This window comes from Melozone crissalis, unplaced genomic scaffold (genome assembly GCF_028551555.1).
Source record: "Melozone crissalis strain CALT ecotype California unplaced genomic scaffold, PUWL_Pcris_2 ptg000008l_1, whole genome shotgun sequence".
In the NCBI taxonomy this organism is placed as follows: domain Eukaryota; kingdom Metazoa; phylum Chordata; class Aves; order Passeriformes; family Passerellidae; genus Melozone; species Melozone crissalis.
In genome coordinates this window covers 14,993,507-15,017,753 of record NW_026535786.1, presented here as the reverse complement: position 1 = coordinate 15,017,753, position 24,247 = coordinate 14,993,507, and the positions used below count along the sequence as shown (strand labels likewise).

The following is a 24,247-nucleotide window of genomic DNA, read 5'->3' as shown; positions in this document are numbered from 1 at the left end:
TTTCAACATGTCACCAGCTTTAATTGGGTACTTGAAAGTTAAGAGTAGTGATGGGTTTTACTGCATTTCCCATGTTACTTAGGGATGATAATTTTCGTGGCTTGGTGGCTGGTGGAAGTGCTGTTCTGTGCTGGAGCATTCTGCACTGCCTGAGTTGACTGTGCCATCATATGTAGGTGTGCTGGATTTCCATGAGTGCCTTTCCATGAGTGCCTTCACTCAGGTTGCATGCAGCAAGCACTTCCCTTTACTTGCATTTAGGGTTGAAATGGCTTTTCAGAGGTTCCCAGCACTTGTAGTAGTTTTTATCTAGGCGATTTGAGGTCTGGAGGCCCCATTTCGTGACAGCAAGGCTGAGGGATGATTCAAACATGAAGGCCTGTTGGGAAGAGGAAAGATAGGTTAGGGTAAAAGGAAAATTTTAAATCCAGGCAAGGCGTCTGCTCTGCCACAAACAGGATTTGTATACATGGTCCAGTATTTCCAGGTTCTCTCTTCAGCCTGACCAACACAGGGAGAATGCTCTTCAGATCTGGCAATGCAATGCTGGAATTAGTCAGGTCTCAGGAGTGACTTTGGACTCCCTGCCTGCCTAGGACAGCCAGGTTGTTCCAAAAGCTCTAGTTCAAGCTCTGTTGATGATCATCATTAGATCTTAGGGGGTAGAGACAGGAGGACAGTCAGGGTGTTTGCTTCTTTGCCCACAGGCTAAGACAACAATGAAATTCCCAGCTTCCTGCTCAGGCAGCAGTACATGTGAGCTGATGATCAAAGCTGCCTGCCACTGGATGTCTCCAGGGGAGCTCCTGGGAGCTGACCATTGCTCACTGGTAAGGGAGCTGAATGCTGCAGCAGTTGGGTCCAAGTACTTTTCCAGCTTGCCAGCAAGAAGTGACAGTACTAGGCTTTAGTTTAAAAGTGGGCTCTACCCCAACTCTTATGAGCTCCCTTGGCTCCTTACCATGGTCCCGTCTGCGACCCGCTCCGGCTCCAGCTTGGCTTTGCTCGCCTTCTCGAAGCAGTCAGCGTCTGGCCCGTGAGGGGTCATCATGCTGTGCAAGCTGCCGCCTCCCGGCTGGAAACCTTCCTCCTTTGCTTCATAGTGGCCTTTGATGAGCCCCATGAACTCGCTCATGCAGTTCCCTGCAGGAGGCAAAGAGAAGAGGCTGCAAAGAACGGTGCTTGGGAGGGATCACAGACAGGCTGTGAGCTCCTTGAAACCCATGAGCTAAACTGGGCCAAGCAGAGGGTGGACTGGAAGTTTCTGGACAGGGTATCATGCTAGGGGACTTTAGAGAACCTAAAGGCAATGCTTGTAAAGTTGTACAGGATTTTACTTCCTGAATTTAGAAACAGAGCTCCCTGATGAAGGAAGTTCATTAGAAATCACCTTAATGAAGGGGGTTCCACCAATCCCTAAATGATGTTGTTAGACCTGTGCTTTTCCTGCCATCTTGAGCTATGTTAGTAACACACCTGCATAAGGACTGCATGGTGCAACCTGATTTTACAGACTTGGATTAGGGATTGTGAGGCATTGGAAAGGAAGTTCAGGAATGACCCCTGTGTTACAGACACAGTCTACCTGATCAAGTCTTATGAGAGAGTTTGCTCTGCTGTCCCAGGTTATAAGCAGGAAATTATTTTGATAATCCTCTTCTACCACCTCTAGTGCAGTCAGACACTTCACAACCTTACGCTTTTAATTCATGCATTATCTGCCTACTTCTCTACATCCACTGTATGCCCAAAGACAAGGATCCAAATCTGTCCTTCCCTGAGGAAGAATAACTTCCAGTAGACCCTCTGAAACCACTAAAATAACATACCACAAATGTAGGCAAGGATGGTTATATGTAATTGTTCAGTACTTACTGAGTTATGCTCCCTGTAAGGAAACTATTTAACACCTGTCATCCAAGCTTTCAGCTTTCCTACACCTGATGTGACTAAACAATATGGCAACTTTCTGCTCAGCATTTAGTTTTTGCAAAACCAGGACATGCTTCCCTAGCTATTTTATATATAGCCGTTTTTAACCACTAGTTCAATCCTTGTTAAGTACAATCCAGAGTCTGAAATGTTTAACAGCAAAACTAATTTAGCTCAAAGCAGCGTTGGCCTATATATGTATGCAAACATTCATTAATTTTCATTCCAAGTTGTCAGTGTCTCATGTAGGACTGGATAGTTACAAGATTTTCATTGAACCGCTCATGTACTGCACTTGACGCATTTAAACCGCAGTACAGACCCTGAGAGCTGGATACCAATTTGTCTGCAACAGAAATTTTAATATCTCTTAGGAAGACTGGGCAGGTAAGTAGGAAACCAGCCTGGAACTAAGGAGATGAGCAGAGTCCAGTCTCTTTTTCGCTTGCAAATTTCATATGTGAACCCAAACATCTTAGGTGTGCCTCTCGTCCCTGTTACTTAAATAGTGTTGTCTACAAGCAGGATGTTGTAAAGTTAAAATCTCTTAGTGGCCAGTAGGTATTAAGGACCCACCATCATGAGAATCACATAAGCATTCTCTCAGACAGAATTTATATATGCCCATGGTATAAAAAGCGTATCAGGGATTTTCAGTCTAAGTTCAAAAGTACTTAGGAGTAATTCACAGCCTCTAAGGATATAAATGCAGCCAGGAGAAGTCAGTATTTACAAGCTGTACAACCCCCTTAGTATGTGAAATTGTTACGGTGTCTAAGAGGAATACTTTTAAAACACCATTGCTATACTTGGAGCAAAGTTAATGAAATATAACTCTTGAGTGCATCAAAATTCTCTGAACACAGGCTTTCCACTGCACCTGAGGAGAGGAGGCAACAAAGGATTTCTGGCAAGCAAAATAAGCCCCTGGTGAAATAGTTGGAGAGAAGGGAGTTCAGCAGAACTGAACTTGTTGGAATCAATATGGCACTTCTACCCCAGAGTTGCTCAGTCCTGGTATACCTCTCTTAATGCAACAACATTCTCGTCACAGCACTAATTGCAGAAGGAATTAACATCTGCATGTCTTGATAGTTGACCATCCCAATGTCTGCCTTACTCACTCAAGCTCTTCCTCTCCCTGGCTGGGGTAGAGCAGACAACCAACCTACTCATCCTGAATTTAGTGCTCCAGCTTATGGCTTATGCTTGGTCAAGTGAGTAGCTGTGGCAGTCACAGCTGTCCTCATGGGTGCTCTTAGATCATCACAACATGGACAAGAGAAGGACAGCTCTTTCTGCCTTTTAGCTCAGAAGAAGCAAAGTTGAACAACTTCATATTTGTTATGGCACACAATGCATCCATGTAAAATTGGCACAGCTCTGCTGATGAGCAGCAACTTCATTGTAGTTAACCAGCAGTGTGTCTCACTTCCTAGGGTCTAGGAAAAGTGTCTTGGCACTAACCCAGCCAGTCAGGAGATGTGTTTTCCTGTCACCCTCATTATTGCAAATGAAAGCAGAATGACAGGGCAGGACTTTGCCTGTGGAATTTACTCAGATGATTGCAGAGCTGACTGCTATGTTTGCAAGTGCCACTAATTCTGCTGGCCTCCAAGGTGTTTGGAAATAATTTAAGTGGCAGAAGGAACTGGCTGTTAAACTGTGGTTAGTAAGTGTGCAAAAATCCTCTCAGCACTTCAAAGTGACCACAGCACGGTCACTTGATATCTTCTGGGATGGAGTCTGTTAGCTGTTGATGTAAGTGGTGCTGGATGGCCATGCTTTCCCCCTCAATCTCACAGAGCAGGGCGTCTCATCCTCTCCCTGGAAGGGCAGTCCCATGTCAGGAACTGGATTTCTAGCATCCATTCAATGCAACTTGTTGCCATGCTCTGCCAAGACGAAGCCAAAAAATTGCCAAAAAGGAACCAGGTCTGCGGATGGCAACCAAATCCAAAAAATATCAACCAAATCCAAAAAATATCAACCAACTCCCTGCCTGAGAAGCCAGTTCCTCATCACTGGCTTCTTAAATGTGAGCAATACCTCCATCACTGTGCAGGTGGTGAAGAAGGGCTGTGGAGAGCCAATTCCCTCCCTTGCTGTAACTCTGATCTCACCATACCAGTGCCAGGTCTACACCCCTCTGGGCTTCTCACTGCTTGTAATATGATATTTCCCTTTCTCCTGTTCTTTATCTATGTACTCTAATGAGATATTAAGTGATTCATGGCTGGGTGACAGGACAATATCTGACTCATTTGTACAATGCCAAGTTCAATATGCACCCAGGCTCTGTGGGAGCCCCTTGAGTACAGACACATAGACCTATGCAGAAACAATGGCCCATCACCTCTGAGTTTTCATGAGATGCTTTAAATAGGAACATCTTTGGATTTGTCTGTTTTCCAGGGAGGACTGACTGACTCCAAGAAGCTGACTAACTGAGCCAAGGACAACAAACCAGGCTGCAGCTTCCCTGCACATGCTCTCAAACAAATGGGGACTTGTTTCTTTCCTGCAGCCCTGGGCTCAGGCAGAGCCAGGGCGGCACAGACGTACGGTGGTAGTAGGGGGGGCGGAAGGTGTTGTTGGCCACCCCCCAGCGCGGGGGGAAAATGACAAAGTCAGCGAGTGCCACGCCAGCACGGGTCGTCTTGGCTGTCAGGACAGTGAAGATGGAAGGATCCTGGAAAAAAGCAAAGCAAAAAAGCATGAAATGGAGCAGGGCTCAGAGCTGTCTGCTCAGGTCACCCAGGTGGTAAAGCTGACTGATACAGCCTCTCCCTGGCCTAAACACTTTTGTCACCTGCACCTGATAGTGTCCCTGGGGGACAGCACTCAATTCCATGCTGTACAGGGAGGATGAGAAATGGGTCTGGATGGTTATTCCCTTGAGCAGCTTTGACAATCCTTCCCATCCTGGCCGTCGTAGCTGGCAGCATAGATGAGGAGGGTGGACAACACTGCAAGATGAGGTACTGCAATTCCAGGAGCAGTCTCCAACACTCCTACCACAAAACCACACCTTTTCCTTAGCCAGTTATGGAGGACAGGAACATCCTGCTAGAGGCATTTAGCCTCATGGCCCTCTTAGTTTACAAATGGAGAAGAAATTGCAGAGAAATTGTGGCTTGTTGAAATCTCTAGTCCAGTAAAATGATTTTCTGGGCTTTCATCCCAAACCTGTCCTTCCCCTGGCAGATTTTTCTGGAGTTTTAAACAATACTTTCTGTTGGTTCTCTCACTAGAAAATGCTCCAGTCTCCCTTGCACACCCATTTGCATTGCTGTGGACATCTCATCTCTCCCACTGGACTGGTGTCTTTTTTAGATGAGTTGCTTACATTAGTTTTGGCCTTAGTTATTTTCCATAAAATCTAGAAATTATTGCAATAAAAGCTGCCAGCTCTTCAAAATGAAATTCAGTGCTGGACTCAGAGGAACCAGAGGAAGGAGCCTGTCCAATAGCAAGAAATAAATCAAGGCAAGAATTTGAAGCAACGGTGTTTTTGCTGAGTTGCACAGTGTATGTTGGCATCAGTATTCATTCCTCATCCAGGGCAGAGAAATTCTATGCTAAACTGCACAGAGCTGTTTAAGAAGCTGATCAACTTCCACTCATGTCTTTGTACCACAAAGGAGGATGTCTTCTCCTATGAAATCTTGGTTTGGACCCACAGAAAGCAGCACAAAAGATTTCACACTGTTTCTTAGAGCACGACATGTTTTCTAAGAGGCACAGACCCCTGGAGCTCAGGGTGGGTTTGGGTGGTACGGTGGCCACAAAATTTTGCTTCGCCTTGCCCAGTTCCAGAACTTACCGCGTGGTCAAAAGCAACGGCATTAATGACCATGAATTTTTCCAGGTGGTATTTGTACGGCGTGTAGTTCCCATGCCAAGCTACAACATTGTAGGGGGAGTAATCCTAGCAAAGCAAAGAGACAGAGGATTACCACACACAGCTTTCCAACATGCTGCACATGTGCAGGATGCTGCTCTTTCCCAAGTGAAAGGTGGGTTTAGTACTGATGGGAGGTACACTGGCAGCTATTTAAGCACAGCCCAGTGTTGTGAGGATGAGGTTTTCCTCAGCATTTCGTCTTGGTGAACCTCAGCCTTCCCTCTGGGGTTTGGTCTCTAAGAGCTTTTGAGTACTCAGGCAGTGTTTGGGCAAGGCCAGCTGCAACACCAGCTCTGGTAAGGAAACTATGGATTTTCACAGTAGCACCAGCTCCTCATTTCTACTTTGTCACTATAAACATATGGAGGCAAAGACCGCTGTTGAGTTTTTGGACAACCAAGTCTTCACAAACACTTTTTCCCCAGACTGGGGATCCTCAGCTGGGAAAATGAATGACCCAAGAAGACAAGGGCTCAGTTCTGCTCCACATAAGTGAGCAGGAGTTTGTGAGATGACATCCCTGCTGCTGAGCTGCATATCCCAGGCCATGCACTGGCAGTCACTTCACTTCAGTATTACCTGTTCTCCCAGGGCCTCCTCACCTGCTGGGCTGCAAACAGCTTGCCCTGGTACTTGCTGATCACTGTGTAGCCCCCGGGCACCTGGCGGTCCTCGTACCACGCCACGGGCACCAGGAAGTCACGTGGGTTGGCCAGGCCATTGGCTCCTGGGAAAGAAGGACAGAAGGTGACAAAGCTCTTTGGGCAGTCTGCTAGGGAAGTGAGAGGCTGGTGCCATTTCCTGCTTTGTGGGTGCCTTTCTGTGTTATGAATGACCTGACTGCTTCTTGGCTCACCATGGAACCTGAAATGGTCATGTACTTCTTGTGCTCCAAAGAGTAGGTGATTGTAATTCATCCTAGCATTCAGGTCCGTGCTCCCTTTGTGACTAAGAGAGGTCCCACCAGTTGCCTTCTGAACAAGATTAGTACGTCATCCTCAATTAAAGGCATGTAACAACCAGGAATTAAGTGAAAAATGGAGGATGAATTGCTCTCTGTTCCTGGACATCCTGCTGACAGGATGCTTAGCCATGCAGAAGTTACGAGGCATGTCACAAGGGGGCCAAATGCATTTCTGAATGCTAACAAAGAGAGCAATAAAATAGCGATACCTACAGACTCAGGGCATACTGAGGGGTTGCTTAATGTGAAGAGTGCATTTTCAAAGTGCAAAGCACCATATGGGTGCTGGAGCATTCTTCTCCTCGTTAGTATTATTGTTACAAAGTGGTTTTGAATTTCTTGGATAAAAATGCAGACATTACTACCTGCTGCTAAGGTTTAACAGTCACTGCTTTTCTCCAGCTGTCACTTTTTACAAGTGAAAAGCGAAGTTAAAATAAAGTAAGACTGAAATACAAAGGATCTTGGTCTCTGAGGGCAAGGCGGGTAGATGGTGAGAAGAGGAGCTCTTATAATTACCACCTCCTGAAAAGGTTTACAGGCAAGTGCAGACTTTTTCTTTTCTCCAGAAAGTAAGCCTTATAATAGGTTCCTGCCTTCTGGAGACAAAAAACCCCCAAAAAACTCCAAACCAAAATCCAAAAGAAAGTATAACTGTGTCTGAAAAACTAGCTAATGGGAAAACTTATTACAAACAGGCTGGGCAACCATATCAATAATCAAGTGGGGGATGGCAGAAAGCTGCAGCTGACTAAAAGGCAAGCTGCTGAAAAACACTGTAGGCTCCATGTGGAAAATGATATGCCCAGAATGTCACACAGAAGAGATGCTCAAGTGGGGTTCCACTGAACAGCTGCAGATTGGGTTGGTTCTCCACTGAAAGAAGGACCAGCTTCACTTTCACCATGGCTGTGAGATACAAATGCCCCTGAATGCAGATGTGCCACATCAAGCTTGTTACTGATTGATAATACCACTTAATTTGCCTGAAGCATGGCTAGTCCTCTAGGTCATGCTGAGAACTAAAAATATCTAGTGGGGAAAAAAACCCCAATCCAACCTAAATCTAAACAACCAACCCCAAAACACCAGTCTGAAAGTGGAGAACTGTTGGCACTGGTTTTGTAGTTATTTTAGCTGTTACAAGAGGAGTTTCACTTCCCTTCCCTGGGACAATCTTAGTAGAAGCAAGCAGGAGGTGTTTTTCTCAGAAGATAAATTTGGAGGCCAGTACCCAAGGGATGAGGAAGGTGACATAACCTGAGCTGAGCACTGCCAGAAAGCTGACTGGGCAACCACAATGTGGGCAGCAGGCCTTCAGATGCTGTGTCCCCTCACAATATCTTTGTCATGGCAGCAAGAGGCCATGCCTTCATGATCTGTGACTCTGCACAGAGCAGGAGGCATCTGGCACAGAGGATCTGTGATTTCTGAGAGCTAGACCTGCACTTAGTGAAAGTAGATCCTCCCCAGATCCACCACATGGGGATGTGAATGTCTTGCTGGTCCAAGTCCTGTGCTGCTCATTTTATTGGTTTAGAATTCTCCAGAGGAAGCAGTTTCTGACTCTAGAGCTCCAAGGTTCCTCTGTTAACAGAAGCAGGGGGGAAAAAACCACTTGATTAAATCTAAAATGGGCCTTCAGGAATATCTCATTTTCAGTTGCCTCTGAAATCTGCCCTTCCTTTCACCAGGAAAATTCTCTCCTATCACTCCAGTTTATGCCATTTCTGTAAGCACGAGGCATTAGTGGTGATGGCCTCTTGGGTTTCTTTTGGTAGGAACAGTTTCAGAGCCAGCAGATGGGGACACGCTGACCAGAACTGAAAAGAAAACAACAGGAAAGAGGGTGGGGGACAAATGGTTCCTTCAGTGCCAGGGGAATCTCTGGACAACTAACGTGTCACATTTTTGGGGCTCTTCTGGGAAATAACAGTGCTGGAATGGAAAACAACTCTTTGAAGCAGCATGTGCATGGGAGGATGTGATGGATTTGGGCTTGTAATTCATGCCTGTCCCTATGGAATTCACTGCAGGTGTAACAGGAGATCATTACCAATGGGTCCCAGGTCAGGCAGCTCGAAGTGTGCCCCATACACCTCCAGGATGTAGCCTCTGGTCTCTCCAAACACCTCCACACTGAAACGCATTCCTTGCTGGAAAATAAAGAAAGATACTAGGATCCTCCCAGGCCTTTGCTGACAAACCATGAGCAGCTGAGTGCAGGAGTTGGCTTGCTTCAACCTCTGGCTCTGAGCCACAGGCAAGGTGCATTCAGCCCTTACCTGGATGACACAGATTTCATTGGGCTCCACTAGCATCTTCCCAAACTCAGTTGTGATGAGCAGTTTTCCTTGCTGGGGCACTGTGGAAACAAAATGCAGGCAGAGGATCCGAAGTAGTGTGGTGATTGCCACCTTCTCTCTCCCTGTCAGAGCACCCAGGCTCCAAGGAAGAGCAATGGGCCCTTCTTGGCACAGTTACACAAACAGTCTGGGCTCCCATGCAGACTCTTGCAGCAGAGACATGTGCACTGGAGTGAAGCTTCCTGGCCAGCTCCATCATCCCCATGTCACAGAAGGTACTTGGATGAGCCAAAGCTTTGTGGCCCCTTGGTGTAAGATTTGCACCACAGTCCAAATAAATGGGATTTGATACATTTGGGTCCATACCTCTCTGTCTCACAATCTTCATACAAAACAGTGCACGTACCCATCTTTGTCAGGACTGTGGCAGTGTGAGATGTCTGGGAATAACTGCTTCCTGAGGGTAGAAGCAGTACTCTGCTAACATCTGCATTGTTTTCCATGACTGTTCTGGCACAGGAGAGCTCACATTTTGACTTGAAAAACTAGCAGATTTACAAAACCTGCCCTGGCACTTTTACTTCACAGTAGTGAGGGAGGTGAGTGAGAACAATTTAATAGCTATTTGATGGAACAAATGTTCCTGTTGGTGTCCCGAAGGCATTCCTGTTCCTTACTCAAGAAAGATACAAGCAAATATCTGCCTTCTGATACCACTCAGAATATTTTTCAGCATGTGTGGACTTTATGTGTCAACCTCCATGCTCGCTGTGGCAGTCTGGTTGCCTGAGGCTGGCACAGCATGGGAGCTAAGCTGCCGTGCCAAATAATATTGGGCTAAAGCAACAAAGGCATCCAACTGTAAGCTGTTCTGAAATCCTGAGGTTTATGATTTCCAGAAAACCTCTGCCTGTGGCGTGTCTTATACCAGTCTGGGGAGCCCTGGGAAATGATCCCTGAGGTAGCTGGGTCACTGCTCAAAAAGCTGAGGTCTGGCACAGGAGCAGAGCTGGTGCCAGACCACCAAATCAGCATGGCATGGGGGTGAAACCAACCCTCTCCTCCAAATCTTGGCTGTAGAGCCCCAGGCTCTGGAAAAACAAAGAGGCAGGCAGGTGGTAGCCCAGGCAGAACCACCTGGAGGAACAAAGAAGCCAAAGCATCAACTCACCAATCAGGAAGTCGCCATCGGAATTATAAAGGCATCTAAAGAAAAAGGGAAACAGTAAGGTTAAGGTGCCATAAGCCCCATGCATTTGTGCACACCACAGCCACGGCTGGGGAGGTTTGAGCTGGGAGACTGACATGGCAGAGTTTCCCAAATTCACAGAATATTCTGACTTGGAAGGGACCCACAAGCATCATCAAGTCCAACTCTTAAGTAAACGGCCCAGCCTGGAAGCAGGATGTTCTCTGACCTCTGCCAGGTCCCTGCCCTTGTACTCATGGGCACATCAGCTGTTGTAAGCTGGGGAGTGGGGCTCATTTCCCCCCTGAGCCCCTGCAGCGAGCAGCAGTGCCTGCTGCATGTGTGTTGAATTCTGAGGAGCACCTGGAGGACCTAAATCCAAGACACCTCCTCTTGCTGCACCCCATGTCCAGCTGCCTACTTCTCTTGGTGGTTCCTCAGGCACTTCTCCAGTGTCTGACCACAACCCACTGTGGACATGGAGAACACGTTTGCCTGTGCACACAGGAGCACAGGACATACAGGGACGCTGGGAGCTGGACTCCAGGTGGTGGCAGACAGACAGACAGCCTGGAGCAGCCTGAGCCCCCAGCGCAGCGGGCACTGACCTGTCAGTCATGGAGGTGTTGCAGACAAAAATATGGACGGCGATGCCATTGCGTCCTCGGGGCTCGCCAGCCCCACACAGGGTGTGCAGTCCCTGCAGGCAAACCCGAGGCACCAGCAGTGAGCAGAAGGCAGGGCAGCAGGGGCAGCCCTCGTTCCTCCCCTCTCCCCTCCCGCTGGCTGGGTCTCACCTCCTCTCTCACTTCCCTCACTGTCCCCAGCCTTCCTCTGCGTGGCCCTTTGTCAAATGCATTGGATTCATTTCAATATAATAAAGGTTTCTTAAAATCCATGTAAGCTGGGGTTTTCCAGCCAAGGGTCTGGGGAAAACTGAGGGCTGGGGCTTTTTTCTTTCTTTAAGAGTTCCTTGAAAGTCAATGAAGAAAATCAAGCCCACTGCCAATTGCTTGAAATCTGCAATCCTCTCCCCTCCCATAGATGCTCTGCAAGCCCAGTGGTTTCAAACATGCCAATATTACCCCAGTTCTGAGCATCTTGTGTGCCCCACCACCCCCTGAGGGGAAAGAGAGATGGAGGATGCCCAGGTGCCCTGGTTCCCCAACTTACACTGACAAAGTCCATCTTGTTCTGAGGGGCTTTGGGAATCTCAAAAGGTTTCCATCGCAGCTAGATTGCAGCAAACAAAAAACAAGAAGGAGGTGCCAGTGATCAGAACACAAATAGTGGTAATTCAAAAGAAAGTAGAACCCTGTCCTTCCCCTGCTTCTCCTTGCTGAGCTGTCTCTTTCCTCTCTTTCCTCGTTGCCTTGATCATCTGGTTTACAAGTGGTTTTGTTGTTGCTGTGGTTTTTTTTTTATTTAAAAATATTTATTTGGGGGGGCTTTTAAAATTTTTAATCATAATTTTGTAAAGTAATTGGCAGGCCTGTGTAGTGCCAAGGTCAAAAAAATCCTATTTAAAATCTGTCTCTATTAACAACACTTTTGAGAGTGAAAAAATTCAGATAAGCCAGCTTTCCACAGTCAAATTGTTATGGTCCTGTGCTCCATGCTAAATGATTCAGTCCTTCTGTGACCCAAACGTGACATTTTTGTTTGCTCCACCTCATTTTCCCCACATCCAAAGCAGAAATAGCTCTGCCTGCATGAGCAGGAGCCATGAGCGGCACTAATTACTTCTTGCAAAGCCTATCGAGGTCCTCAGGCAGAAAGTGCCAGAGGAGTCCAAAATATTTGCTGGATTTGAATCCACCTGCATCCTCTCACAAGAAGTTCCACAGTTTATATTTGTCTGGAGCTTTTTTGTTTGTTTGGTTGGTTTGTTTTTGTTTGGCTGGTTTATTACTGTGACATTTGTTACTGGTATTTGGTTTTTCCCTGCCTCTCAATCATAGTTTCCCTTTGTAATCTCTGTTCCAGTCTGGAGAGCTTTCTTCTGTTTCAGCATTTCTTGCTCAGATGTCACCCCATTTTTTTTCATCACATTTGACTCCTTTTCAGTTCTGTCATCTTTTATAATTCTGCCATTGTCCTTGGGTAATTTTAAAGGGTCATTTTCCCCATTGACTTCAATGGGCTTTGCATAAGGTGCCTCCATATGGCATTTTTTTAGATGGATGAGGACTGCTGAAGCTCCTTAAGTACCTGTGTGAAACACAAAGCATCTCAGGGAAGAGTAGGTGCTGTCCAGCAAAGTGAACCTTGTCTCTGGCTTTGCTTCAGAGAGGATAAGAAGGAAAGCAGGAGGGTGGCTCCCACTTACTGCCAGGAAATAACTTTCCTTAGACAAAAAAACGTACTACACATAAATGGTTTCAAATGCTTGAGAGCTGGGCATCTTGGAATTACTGTAATCATAAATAATCATAAAGGTGCTAAAGGACATCAAGGATGGATGAGGTGATAACAGAAGTCATTGGAGCTTTATCTGGGAAGGAGCACCAGAGGCATGTAAATATGAGCCTGTCACTGCTCCTTGGTCAATGGCTGGAAAACATATTCCAGCAGATCCAGGAAATTATTTAGACAAATGGTGAGGCTGCCGGGAGGCTGGAAATTAGCTGATCATGATGCATCAAAGGGCAAAACCTGAGAGAAGTGAAAACCAATGACCATGAGATGATGTTGAGAGGAGAATGGCAACAGATTAGCAAAACCAAATGTTCTGGGGCTGGCAGGGAAGAAATCATGATTAAAGACAATGGCAAGGCTGTAACAGAGGAAGACAAATACCATCTCTCTGTTTGAATCTCCAGAATGAAGAGAGATTTCCCACAAGGGCTGCAGAGAAATGGGCTGGCAGCCAGCAGCCTCTCCAAAAGCACAGGGAGGGAGAGGATGGATGGCAGAGACATGCAGCTGCTCTGCTGGCTGAGCTGGGGCACGAGAATTTCATGGGGAGGCACTGAAGGAAGGAGAAGAGAGAGCAGATTAAAGGTGGCCAGCAGGAGCCCCCAGGGGAGCTGCCAGGTAGCACAGATCTAACCCTGTGGCACTGTAGCCGTGCTGGGAAGCAGCACAAGGATCTGCCAAGATGGGAAACAACGAGCATGGAGAGCTGTCCTTCCTTGGGGGACCGTGGGGAGGAACAATGGACAGGTGGCAAACAAGGAAACCATGGCTCCCTCAGACCTCTTGCAACTCAGTGCCTTTGCTGGGTTAGTTTAACATTTGACTGAACTCCTGGCAGGACCAGGGCTCCTTCCAGCATGGTTACCTGGTTGGGGTCAGGCTGAATTTCATCCCAGTCGTGTGTCAGGTGGCCCTCCTCGAGAGGTTTGAAGGGTTTGTGGCAGACTGAAGGCAGGATTCGATACAGCCAGCTACAAACAAGGAAAACACCTGGGTTAGCCTGGGGAAGAGGTTAAATCCTCTGGGTGGCTGCTGGCTGATTGAGCTCCTAGAATAACATTTACATGGGTGGCAAGTGGAACAAGAGGTTTATTAAATATCAAATTAGTAATATTAATATTAAGATTACATAGCAAACAACAGCTCACAGCCAGAGGTATCCAGAGAGATGGCTTTTATTATGGGCTCTAAATACAAACATATCCTGCTTTATATAGGTAAATGTCTGTGTGTATTTACATGTAATTACTTACATGTAAATACACACAATTCACATTCACCCAAATGCATATGAAAAAATAAAGATACAGCCTTTTCTGTTGCTGAAATACAGCAATCTCACAGTTGAAAAAAGAAGCTTGTTTAAAGCAGCTACAAAGCAGCTCGAACAAGGCAGGGATGAGCAGTGTCCAATGGAAAGAACAGAGGAGCTCTCTGGAGACAGCCTGTATCTGAATTTGGATGCCTTACAAAAAGTAGCATCCCTTGCTTGGTTGGGCATGCCCATGCAGCAAAGGCCAGAGTTTTATGTGATGTTTCCCGCTGCTGCAGGAGGTCCCCCATGCCTCTGTCACTGCCTGGGACCGTCACTCTCCTTCCTTGCTGCCTGCAGGGGCTGTGGGCCCTGCCAGCACTGCCACTCCAGCATCCACACCCCCTGCATGCTGCAGCCAAGCCCAAAGCTGGGCTTTCAGTCAGGTGAGAGAGCAGAGGGGATCAGAAAAGCCTGAGCTAGGCAGGGCAGCCCATGCTTGTGATGTGCTAACAGTGGTGGTTCCAGTTTGGGCAAGTGGGAGAGGGGAGGACGGAGCTCTCCCTTGAGAGCTTGAAAAATTCCATCAAGGACAATTTCGTGCAGCAAACAATGATTCATCCCTTTCCCACGCACACTGAGAGCTGGCACCAGCCTGAAGAGCAGAGGCATCTCAGATGATGCATTTGCCTTTCATTTGAACAAGCAGGAAAAGGGACAGAAGAGCCACAGTGGGAGAAGCAAAAAGAGAAACCCATCTTCTGCAATCTGGTTATGGCTGGAGCATGACAACCGGGACAGAGCTCTGGGAAGCTTGCTGCTGGCTGGAACAAGCTGTTCCCAGCACTGCTGAGGTGTTAAAGATCATGCTGGGTCCTGGCACTTTTCTGAGGCCCTGGGCAGCCCCAAAATGAGAACAGACTGATCTAGCAGCTCACTGGCCCCAACCAGTGTGCAGGAACATCCCTTAGGAGGAAAGAATCTTTCTCAGAGGCTTGGCTTTGACACTGTGCATCATCAATTGCTCACCAGTGCCAGGGCCAGGGGTGATCACTCCATAGAAGCAGCAGGGCTGAAACCCCGAGGTTGTTTCACACAGCACACAACCTATTCAGGACTCCGTGGTCCCTCTGAGCATCCCCCACCCTCCTCACTTTGCTCAGAAAACAACTTTGTTTCCCACCCCAACCACCCCTTGCTCAGCATGTTTTTAACCCACTTTCCCCACCAAAGCCCTTTCTCTCCTCACCCGTGGTCTTCTGTCCTTGGCCCTTTCCCAGAGCACAGCAGAGGTTTTTTACCTTTCTGGGCCTGCAGGAAGCAGTGCTGGCACTGAGGCAGCCTCTCCCCTGCTCCCCAGAGCCCAGCCCAGTGCCACATCCCCCCAGTGCCGGGGTCACGGTACCTTCTCCTGTTGGTGGCGCGGGGGCAGGTGAAGGCAGAGCCCGAGAGCTGCTCCGCGTACAGGCCGTAGGGACACACCTGGGGGTTGTTCTGCAGGGGGACAAGGACAAAGGAGTGAGGCAGTGCCATGGAACGTGGCTCTGAAGCCTCCAGCAGAGCACTGAGCAGGGCACCCTGGTGCTGTAGGGTGCTGTGCTCTCCTGGGGCTGTGCTTCAGCTCCAGTGCTCGTGTGCTCTTGCTCCTCTGAGCACCAGCCAGACCCCAAACACCATTCCCACACACCACAGAAGTGCCCAAGGGAGTCAGCACAGCCACTGAGGCTGCAATAGAGTAAGCTGCAAGGGGCAGTGCTGCACAGGGTTAGAAACAGGGAATTATCAGGGAAAAGGAAATAATCCCCAGTGAATACAGACTGAAAAGCACACTGGTGTTGAGCACAAACTTTTCTCAGACCAAGTGTTCAGAGGGGCTACCCCAGAGCATCATGTCTGGCTGCCTTTCCAAAAGGCTAATCAAGACACAGAGGCTGAATGCACTGAATTCTCCCTTCTCCTGCCCTCTGCCTACAGAAGCAGTGCCCAGAGCAGGGGTTCTGGTGTTGTACTGCTTCCTCCTGACACTGCTGCTTGCTGCCCAAGAGCGTCAGTGACCTGTGTAGGAGCCTTTGCTTTCCTGCAGGGTTTCTGCACAGTGAGAGTCCTCCTTTGGAGTACAAAGGGGGCATTACCCCCTTTGCAGAGCTGTGGGTACAACTAGCACAGGTTTTACCAACCCTTATGAGTTCATAACTGGAGGACAGAGTCCTCCTTTTCAGAGAACAGAAACTAAGCATTTTGATCTAAGTAGGCCACCATCTACTTGTTTGAGATCAGCAAGAAGCAAAGACATCTGAGAACTGCAGGGAACACCCCAGTGGGACAGTCATACACCATTTGCTATCCCATCTCCCTCCTGCAAGGTCTACTATAGCATCCTGTATCCTGCTGCTGAGCAGAGCAGCCATCCATACAGCATCAAACCCTGCCCTGAGGTGGGCAGAGGGGAGAGCTAAAGCTCTCAGTGTGTGTGTAGCCTCCAGCCCTCCAGCTCCATTTTGTCAGTACCAGCATGCAGCGAAGCAGGGGGATCAATAACCCTTGGAATTTTTAACTTAGCCAGCACTACTGCAGATGCCAGTCTTATAAATACTGCATCGGAGAAAGGATCCACTCCTGGGACTGAAAATCTTTTTTGTCTAACTTGTTTTCACATTTTTCTATTAACTCTTTTGATACAGAGTCCACACTCTGTCCAGATGAGAGCACCTCAGCCAGGAGCTGGAGGAGTCCGCTCTGCAAAGTGGTGCTGCTGTGGAAATCCTCAAAGAGCACATCCACCAGATCCCACTGCCTTTTCAGCAGTCACTATTATTGATCTTCCAGTTTTAAGTGCCTATATCTTACCTTTTTTCTAGCCAGCCTCAGTAACAAGACACTGCACCAGCCAAACTACCAGCCTGAGCCAGCACAGCAGTTTGTCTTTCTTGTGAGCACACCGTGGGCTGCCATGCACACCTAGGGGACATTTGCATTCACCATGTCCCTGTGTTGTGTGTTAGTGTCCTCACTGGCACAAACATGCAAAATATCAGAACTGGGGAAATCCAGGAAGCTCAGGAAAAGCAAAAGGTCTCCATTTGACCATAACTCTACTGGCCTCTCTGCACAGATGGGGAAGGGGAGCACCAAGGGATGTAATTGGCAATTGGTAATTAATTGGTAATTAGCACCAAGTCATAGAATCCTAGAATGGTTTGGATTGGTAGGGACCTTAAACCAACCTGCCATGGACAGGGTCACTTCCCACTTGAGCAGGCTGTTTAAAACCCCATCCAACCTGATCTAGAACATTTCCAGGGATGGGCTGTTCACAGCTTCTCTGGGCAATCTGTGCCAGTGTTGCACCATTCTTGTAGCAAAGAATTTCTTCTTAATATCTAATCTAAGCCTGCCTTCTCTTGGGTTAAAGGCATTCTCCCTTGCCCTATCCTCTACATGCCCTTGTGAAAAGTCCGCCTGCAGATCCCTTGCAGCCCCATTTAGGTACTGGAAGGTGCTATAAAATCTCCCTGGAGCCTTCTCTTCTTCAGACTGAACAGCCCCAACCCTCTAAAACTGCCTTCATAGCAGATGTGCTGCCAGCCAAGTCCCAAGATTTCGGGAGACCCAAGGGAAGCCACAGGCAGCCTCAGAGTGTGTGCTGGTGTAAAGGAGGCCAGCACAAAAGGAGGTGAGGGAGGCTTAATTCTTCAGGGTTTCATTTTTCACCTTTGGGCACCAGGAGGGTAGCACCACATTTGTTGCAATTCCTTCCCTTAAAACAGAATGACCCCATAACATTTACTGTCATCAAACTTGTTCAGAAGTTACTTTTAAAAATGAATCTGTCAGTTTATTACTGCAGGTATTTATTTATGTCCCCTCCCTACAGAGAAGCTTCTCCCCTGGCAAAGACTTGTATGTCAGCTTCATTGAACCCCATTCCTACAGAAGTTGTGAAATCTGCCTCTCCTGCATGAACATATCTCTCTGCCAATCTTCAAATTTCTGCTCTGGTTTAATCCAGAGCTGGTGGCTTCCTTCTCAGTGTGGCTGAGTCACTTGTATTGCAGACTCCTTTAGGAAAAAAATCCCTGTTGCTGAGCAGAGGTAATTTAGGCAGGTCTTAACACCCAAGGTGAAACTTGGAAGCTCACAAATAACTTAAAATAGAAAGTATTAATGGAAATCTTTAGTTCTGAATTCTGCCAGCATCTTATTATTCCAGTCTGGTATAAAGAAGACTGCCGGAAATTTTCATGGTGGCAGAGAGAAAGGAAACATGTTTAGATGAAAAGAAGCCAAAGGATTAGATATTCACTCAAGAGTGCATTTTGATAAAGCACTTAAAAAACCCTCAGTACCTGTCCCTCTGGTAAAGCTCCTGGGCAGCGTGGATCCTCAGAAGCATGTTCATTTCCAAATCCAGACATGTACTGTAAAACAGACCACACAGCTCATCACTGTTTTGAAAACACAATCAAAACCTCTCCCAACCACCCACCCATTGCTTTCCCATGCATTTTTCCAGGCTCTTTGTATGCATTAAGACTTTCTCAAGTGATCTGCTTGCGTGTTGCCACAGACCATTTTCACAGCTCCTGGACTTGCTTCGTTAGCTAACCGTGTGCTGGGCTGGGAAGCACAGACAGGAATTGCTCTCCTAAGGCTGCATGTCTATTTTGACAGCATTCTGCTCCATAAAGGTACGTGAGAAATAACCCAAATATCACATATACTGTCAGACTCAAGGACAGCAGGGTGATGGATAGGAAGAACTGTGCACCAACATTATGGATGTGTGCTAGCACCATTCACGTTCAATCTGACTTTGCTTCAATCATGGGTGTTCCAAAATCTCCAGATTGCCTTGCAAATTTGTTCACTGGGTCCTCAGATTCTTAGGGAATTAAATTGGGAATCATTTGGTTGCATGCCTTGTGATAAATCCCCATGCTCAAAGAAAAGGTCAGGTTGTAGATGGGATGGGGGATGAAGGGAAACACAGCCAAGTTAAACTGTGTCCCTGATCTGCCCTACAAAAGTGTTGTCCTGTTGGGCATGAACTGTCCACCATGGTAGTAAACAAGGATTAATCCATAACTGGGTGATTTTCTGGGTCTCTAGGGCAGTGAATTCCCAAGATACCCACAGATGGAGCAGACATGGTCAGCTCTCATGGTCTGAGCATGGCTAAAGGCCACAGGATAGAGTGGGTGCAGATCCTGGCTTTGCAGCACAGGGAAAAGCCCTGCAGCAAGCCTGACACACATGAGGGAAGCAGGAATAACAGAGACCTTGGCTTTGCACTGTCAGAAATGCAAATACAGTCCCTTCAGATGCTCCAGGATGCCACAGAGCAGCTCTGTTGAACTCTGCATGAGCACAGAGGTGTTTCTTGGCAGCGGCTGGTGGTTCAGCCCCTTGGCCTGGGAGGGAGTTAAATATTAATGCTGCCCTCTAACAACTGCAGGAGGAGCGGGGCTGCTCATCAGCCTTCAGACAGCAGCGCCAGGATGGCAAAGCCCAGGAGCCCTCAGGCTTGGCTGTCACACATCCTGGCTGTCCCCAGCACTGAGCAGCCCTGGCAGGCACAGGGACAATCCTCAGCGTGGTATGACCCCCCAGGAGGCACAGGTGTGAGATTAAAGTGGACAGACCTGGTTATAGAAGCCCCTATAACCTGGTTTATTTTATATATAGCATTACAGTGCCTGGATTATTCCCCCCAGGGGTGCTCAACCTTGGGCAATTTGCAGCCTCCTTATAATTTTCCCAGTGTAGGAGACACTCATAGAGCAAGCCTGAAACCTCCAGAGAAATCATGTGTTTCCCTCAGGCTCCTTTCAGCGACCTGTAAGAGAAGGCCATTCCCAGGGGCCCAGGCTGGCTGGAAGCCCTGCTCAGCCCGAACCTGAAAACATCCCGGTTTCCCTCGGTGCAGGGAGGATATTTCTCTCGTCTTGTAAATGAATATACATCGCTAGGAGCTGCTCTCCGCCGGGTTCTGCGAGAAGCATATTGATATGCAAAGCAGTAGGTCACCTAAGCAGCCTTGGCAAATGTATTGTATTGGAACATTCCCCCTCCCCGCCCTGTTTTTCTTCCTCCCTCCCTCCTTTTGAACGGAAATGCAGCAATATCTGATGGGACTGCAGCAGTTCCAGAATTAACTGAGACTTGCACACCGCATCCTCCTTCACCGGTAACACTGAGCTTGTCCCAGCATTTGCCTTCGGGGCAGCCCTGTGAAAAGGGGAGGAAAGAGGGAAGAGGACGAAGAGGGAGCAAGCTGATTTTCTGGAAGCACAGCCAGCAAGGTTCCACAGGCTCTGCTGAATGCTGATGGAGGGCTGGGAGGGGACAGCCGGCGGCTCTTCGGAGGGTTTGTGCCCCTGGCAAGCGCCGTGTGCTCCCCGGCAGCCCCTGTCACACTGCTGGGGCGAGGGGGAAAGGAAGCACAGGGATTTTGCTGTGACAAATCCATCCCTTGTCCTTCGGGCTAAAAAGCTGGGGACCTGCACATCCGAGCTGCCCATCCACATCCCCAAAAGTCCCTTTACCTCTGCTTGCTGGGCCAGAGGAAAGAAAGCAAACAGCTCGGCAGCAGCAGCTGCTCTGTGCCCCAGCACAGCGATGCCAGGGGCACTTCCCACCGGGCTGGGAAGGATGCTGGGATGCAGAGCTGCTGCCTTCCCCGGCTGCACCAGGGGCTGCAGGGGGTGCCACTGCCCCGCTGCCTCTGGGGGGGCAGCAGAAGCTGCTGCATCATTGTTGGGTCAAATAAATTATTTCTTGCCAAGCAAAAAAAAAAAAAAAAAAAAAAAAAGACCAATTCTCAGGTAACTGCATCGAGGGCTGAAAAAAAGACATTGACAGGACTGCAGCCACTGGAGGGGAGACGCCTTGCTTGGTGATTTATCACCCTGAGTGTGGCTCCAAGACTTTTGCCTAGAGATTGGATGTGCCTTTTCTTATTCCCTGTTTCATTTTCTCTTTCCCTGTGGCATACCTCAGAGAAGCTTCCCTCCTCTACATGCCCACAGGGAGTTGGTGTCAAACATTATCTGGGCTCCCAAAAAGCTGTGCCACATGTGCTCCCTGCATGCCTTGGAATCATCATGCTCCAGGGCCCTGGGGCACCATGCAGGGACCCTGCTGATACAGGCTGGTGGGAGCAGTGGTGAAAGGGCCAGGCACATCACGGCCTTTCTCCCTTCCCATCCTCCAAGCCTGTGACATGTAGCCAAAATTATTATTCTCAGTATTTATTATGTATTATTTATCTACCTCCCACCTCTCATTTCCCATTTTGTGCTGCACAAGGTGCCCCCAAGCCAAGGGAAATTATCTCTTTCTGCCTGCCCAGCAGCAGAGCGTCCTTCCTGGGCTGAAAAATCTGTGAAAATGGAAACCAACTGTTCTGTGTGAAGTGGTACCATGATTTGAGTCCCAGAGCACTTCCCCCTACATCTCTACCTGGCCTCTACAGTTCCCAGATAAGTTATAGAAATCTCCAGGCTGGGTAGGTTGATGGGCACTCTTGTAATTGAGCAGCTGGTTTCTCTGTTACACAAAATAGTCTCTGTGGCTCTTTGTTTTCAGCCCTGCTTTTAACTACTGTTGTTATTTTGTTCAAGATCCTGTAGATTTTTATGCCAACAGAACCTTAGGTATTCATCTGACTCCACTTTGGTTTTTGTTTTGTAGTTTTTCGATAAAATGAGAGAGATAAAAGCCCAGCACAGCATAAAAAATTCAGCACAGCTCATTGATTGGAATAACTGGGATGTAAAGCAGAGTGCTCGCAATGGGTGTCGTGCTCTGACCTATAAACCATAACCTTTTGTTCTCCAGATTAGACAGCAGGCATGGGAAAAATGCATTTGAAGTCTGAACACATAGTCTGCAAAGTAATTAAGACCCTTCTTCAAACACTGCATAATATATTTCTCTATCAGCTCCTGCTGCAGGACACAGGGAAACAACATTCCTGTCTCAACGAGAAACATGGCACTTTTTATCAGCTCAGTCCAGTCAGCCCTGCAGTGTTTAACACAAATGCAGAAACATTGACATGAGCATTTGGGGCAATGGGCAGGGCAGGTCTCTCACCCTCTGTGTGGGGCTCCACAGCCTCCTGGCAGGCTGAAGCCAAAGCACACAAACCAGAGCTCTGCCCTGGTGCTGCAGGGCCAATATCCCCAGACAAAGCTGCCACCTCCCCTGACATTTCAACATCCCTGTACTCCAAAAGTGCTGGAGATGGCCCAGGGCCAGACCTTTCCTGAAAGGACCTGCTCAGCTCTAGGCTGGGACATGACATCTGCAGACAGTAGGAGAGAGGGATGGATGCCAGGGAGTGGAGAGGAAGGGTAAGCCAGCAGTTTTGGAGGAGAAGTGCCAAGAGAGGGTGAAGCTGGTGAGGTGATGACGGGGTAGGGACACATGTGACGTCCCAAAGAGGAGCTGCTGGCAGAGCAGCCTGCTCCCATGAGCGGCTCAGGGCAGGCCCACGCTCAGCCTGCAGCCACAGCCACAAGGTGTTAGGGCTTCTAGGAGTGAGGCAGAGATGGACATGGAAGATGCAGTCACAGCCATGAGATGAACCAGCTGGATCCTCATCTGGAATGGCGCAGGGACAAGGCTGTCCTGCTGCTGAAGGCGGATAGTGAGAGCTGGGAAGTGTCATGGACAGGCAGGGAAGAAGCACAGTGAAATCCTAGTGTTTGAGGAGACAGGACTCCTCAGAGGGGAATGAGTGCTGTAAGAGCACTGTGTAGAATAATGAGCATTACAGAAGGTGGGGAAGGAGCACATTCTTGTATCTCCAGAACCAGGCTTAGTAACAATAACATCCCAAAAGTTCAGGGAGAAATATGATGATCCTACACAAGTTCCTGAGACTCACCATGTCCTGGGGTGAGGCCTTGCCCCTCCTGCATGCTGCTCATGCACCCCAGTGGCCCTGGGGCAGCTGGCTCCCCATAACAGTGGTGAGGTGCTGATGAGATTCAGGGTTGCAAGTCTCATGTTCCTGTGCTTGAGCCACAAACCCCCCTGTCACACCCTCCTCCCAAAGCTGCCCCATGCTCTGGCAAATGGTGCAGGGAAAGCTCCTGCCAGCTGCCCTGCTGGGGCTGGGAGAGGAGGGCATGGGCACAGCCTGGCAGCTCCAGGTGCCCTGCAAGGGGCCCTGAGGAACAGCCCTGAATGGAGCCGCTGCTGGGGCTGCCAGGATTGCAACATCTGGGCAGATGTTGCCAGCCAGATTTCATAGGCTGAGGGGGAAACACCCCCTGGCAAACAGGACGGGAGGAGGGGCACATGCCAAAGGTGGGGAAAGAACAACTCCCACCATGAAGAGGTCCTGACCAAGAATGATTTCCAAAGGAGCTGAAGAGGGAGAGAAATCCTTATTTATAGATGAAACACAGCAAAATACTTCATCCCAAGAAAGCTTTAAAAACACACCTTGGCACACAAAAGAGTGGCACAATAAAATGAAACAGCCCCAAAAAGTTAGTGTGAGCAGAGAAAGGGTTTCTACAGCCAGCACTGGTGGGTTCCAGGCACCCAACCTCTTACCTGCAGGCCCGTCATCCTCTCCTGGTTATCCTCCTCCTGAAGCACACACAAACCCCGAGCTGGCCAAAGCAGCTGGCAAGCAAAGCCTGCTCACTGACCAACTGAGCTGGGCTGGAGGCAGGCTGACAGTGCTGGGAGTGAGAAAGTCCAAGGGAATTTTCAACCTGTTTGCTCAGCCCAGTGTGTGTTTAACCAAACGCCCTTCTCTGCAGAACCAACCCCAGGATCGATCTGAACAAACAGGGGGTGAGGGGGACTGCGTTTCCTCATCGCCCCTGCTCCCCCTTGGATGTTAAAAAAGGGGTCAGAGCTCCCACACATGGGGAGGGGCAAAGAACAAGGTGTTTAGAACCAAGAAAAGCCATTCTGCAACTGTTTTATAAACTTCTTTTGTAAATTGTACCTCTAGCAATTTTCAGACACAACCCTTTAAATGTGTAACAAATATTTGTTCATTAGTTCTTCTGAGCTGGGGGATAGAAGAGATCACATCTTCATCGTGGTGAAGGCAGTGATATTTGGGAAACACTGTGTGGCAACATTACACAGCATTTTGGGGCCAAAAGCAAGGGACGATTTTGTATTCCTGTGATTAGAGCTAGCGTAAGGGGAACTTACGAATTCTGAAATATTAATATTCTTCAAGAAAGCTGTTGCTGGGGAAGAAGTGGCAGCAAGCATTTACCTACAGAATACTAATGAAAGTAGC

General features: G+C 48.3%; 1 protein-coding gene across 1 annotated transcript; it reads right to left on the bottom strand.

Annotated features, from left to right (window-relative positions):
- Positions 1 to 247: 247 nt before the first annotated feature.
- On the bottom strand, positions 248 to 23,808 carry HGD (homogentisate 1,2-dioxygenase). Its single transcript, XM_054270164.1, has 15 exons — positions 23,758 to 23,808; positions 23,539 to 23,574; positions 18,315 to 18,386; positions 15,374 to 15,462; positions 13,582 to 13,687; positions 11,472 to 11,531; positions 10,907 to 10,998; positions 10,281 to 10,315; positions 9,089 to 9,168; positions 8,860 to 8,959; positions 6,442 to 6,566; positions 5,759 to 5,863; positions 4,498 to 4,624; positions 962 to 1,143; positions 248 to 379 (listed from the first exon to the last, which is right to left on the bottom strand). The coding sequence occupies exons 1-15, from the start codon at positions 23,806 to 23,808 to the stop codon at positions 248 to 250; spliced, it is 1,392 nt and encodes a 463-aa protein (XP_054126139.1).
- Between the last annotated feature and the right edge of the window lie 439 nt (positions 23,809 to 24,247).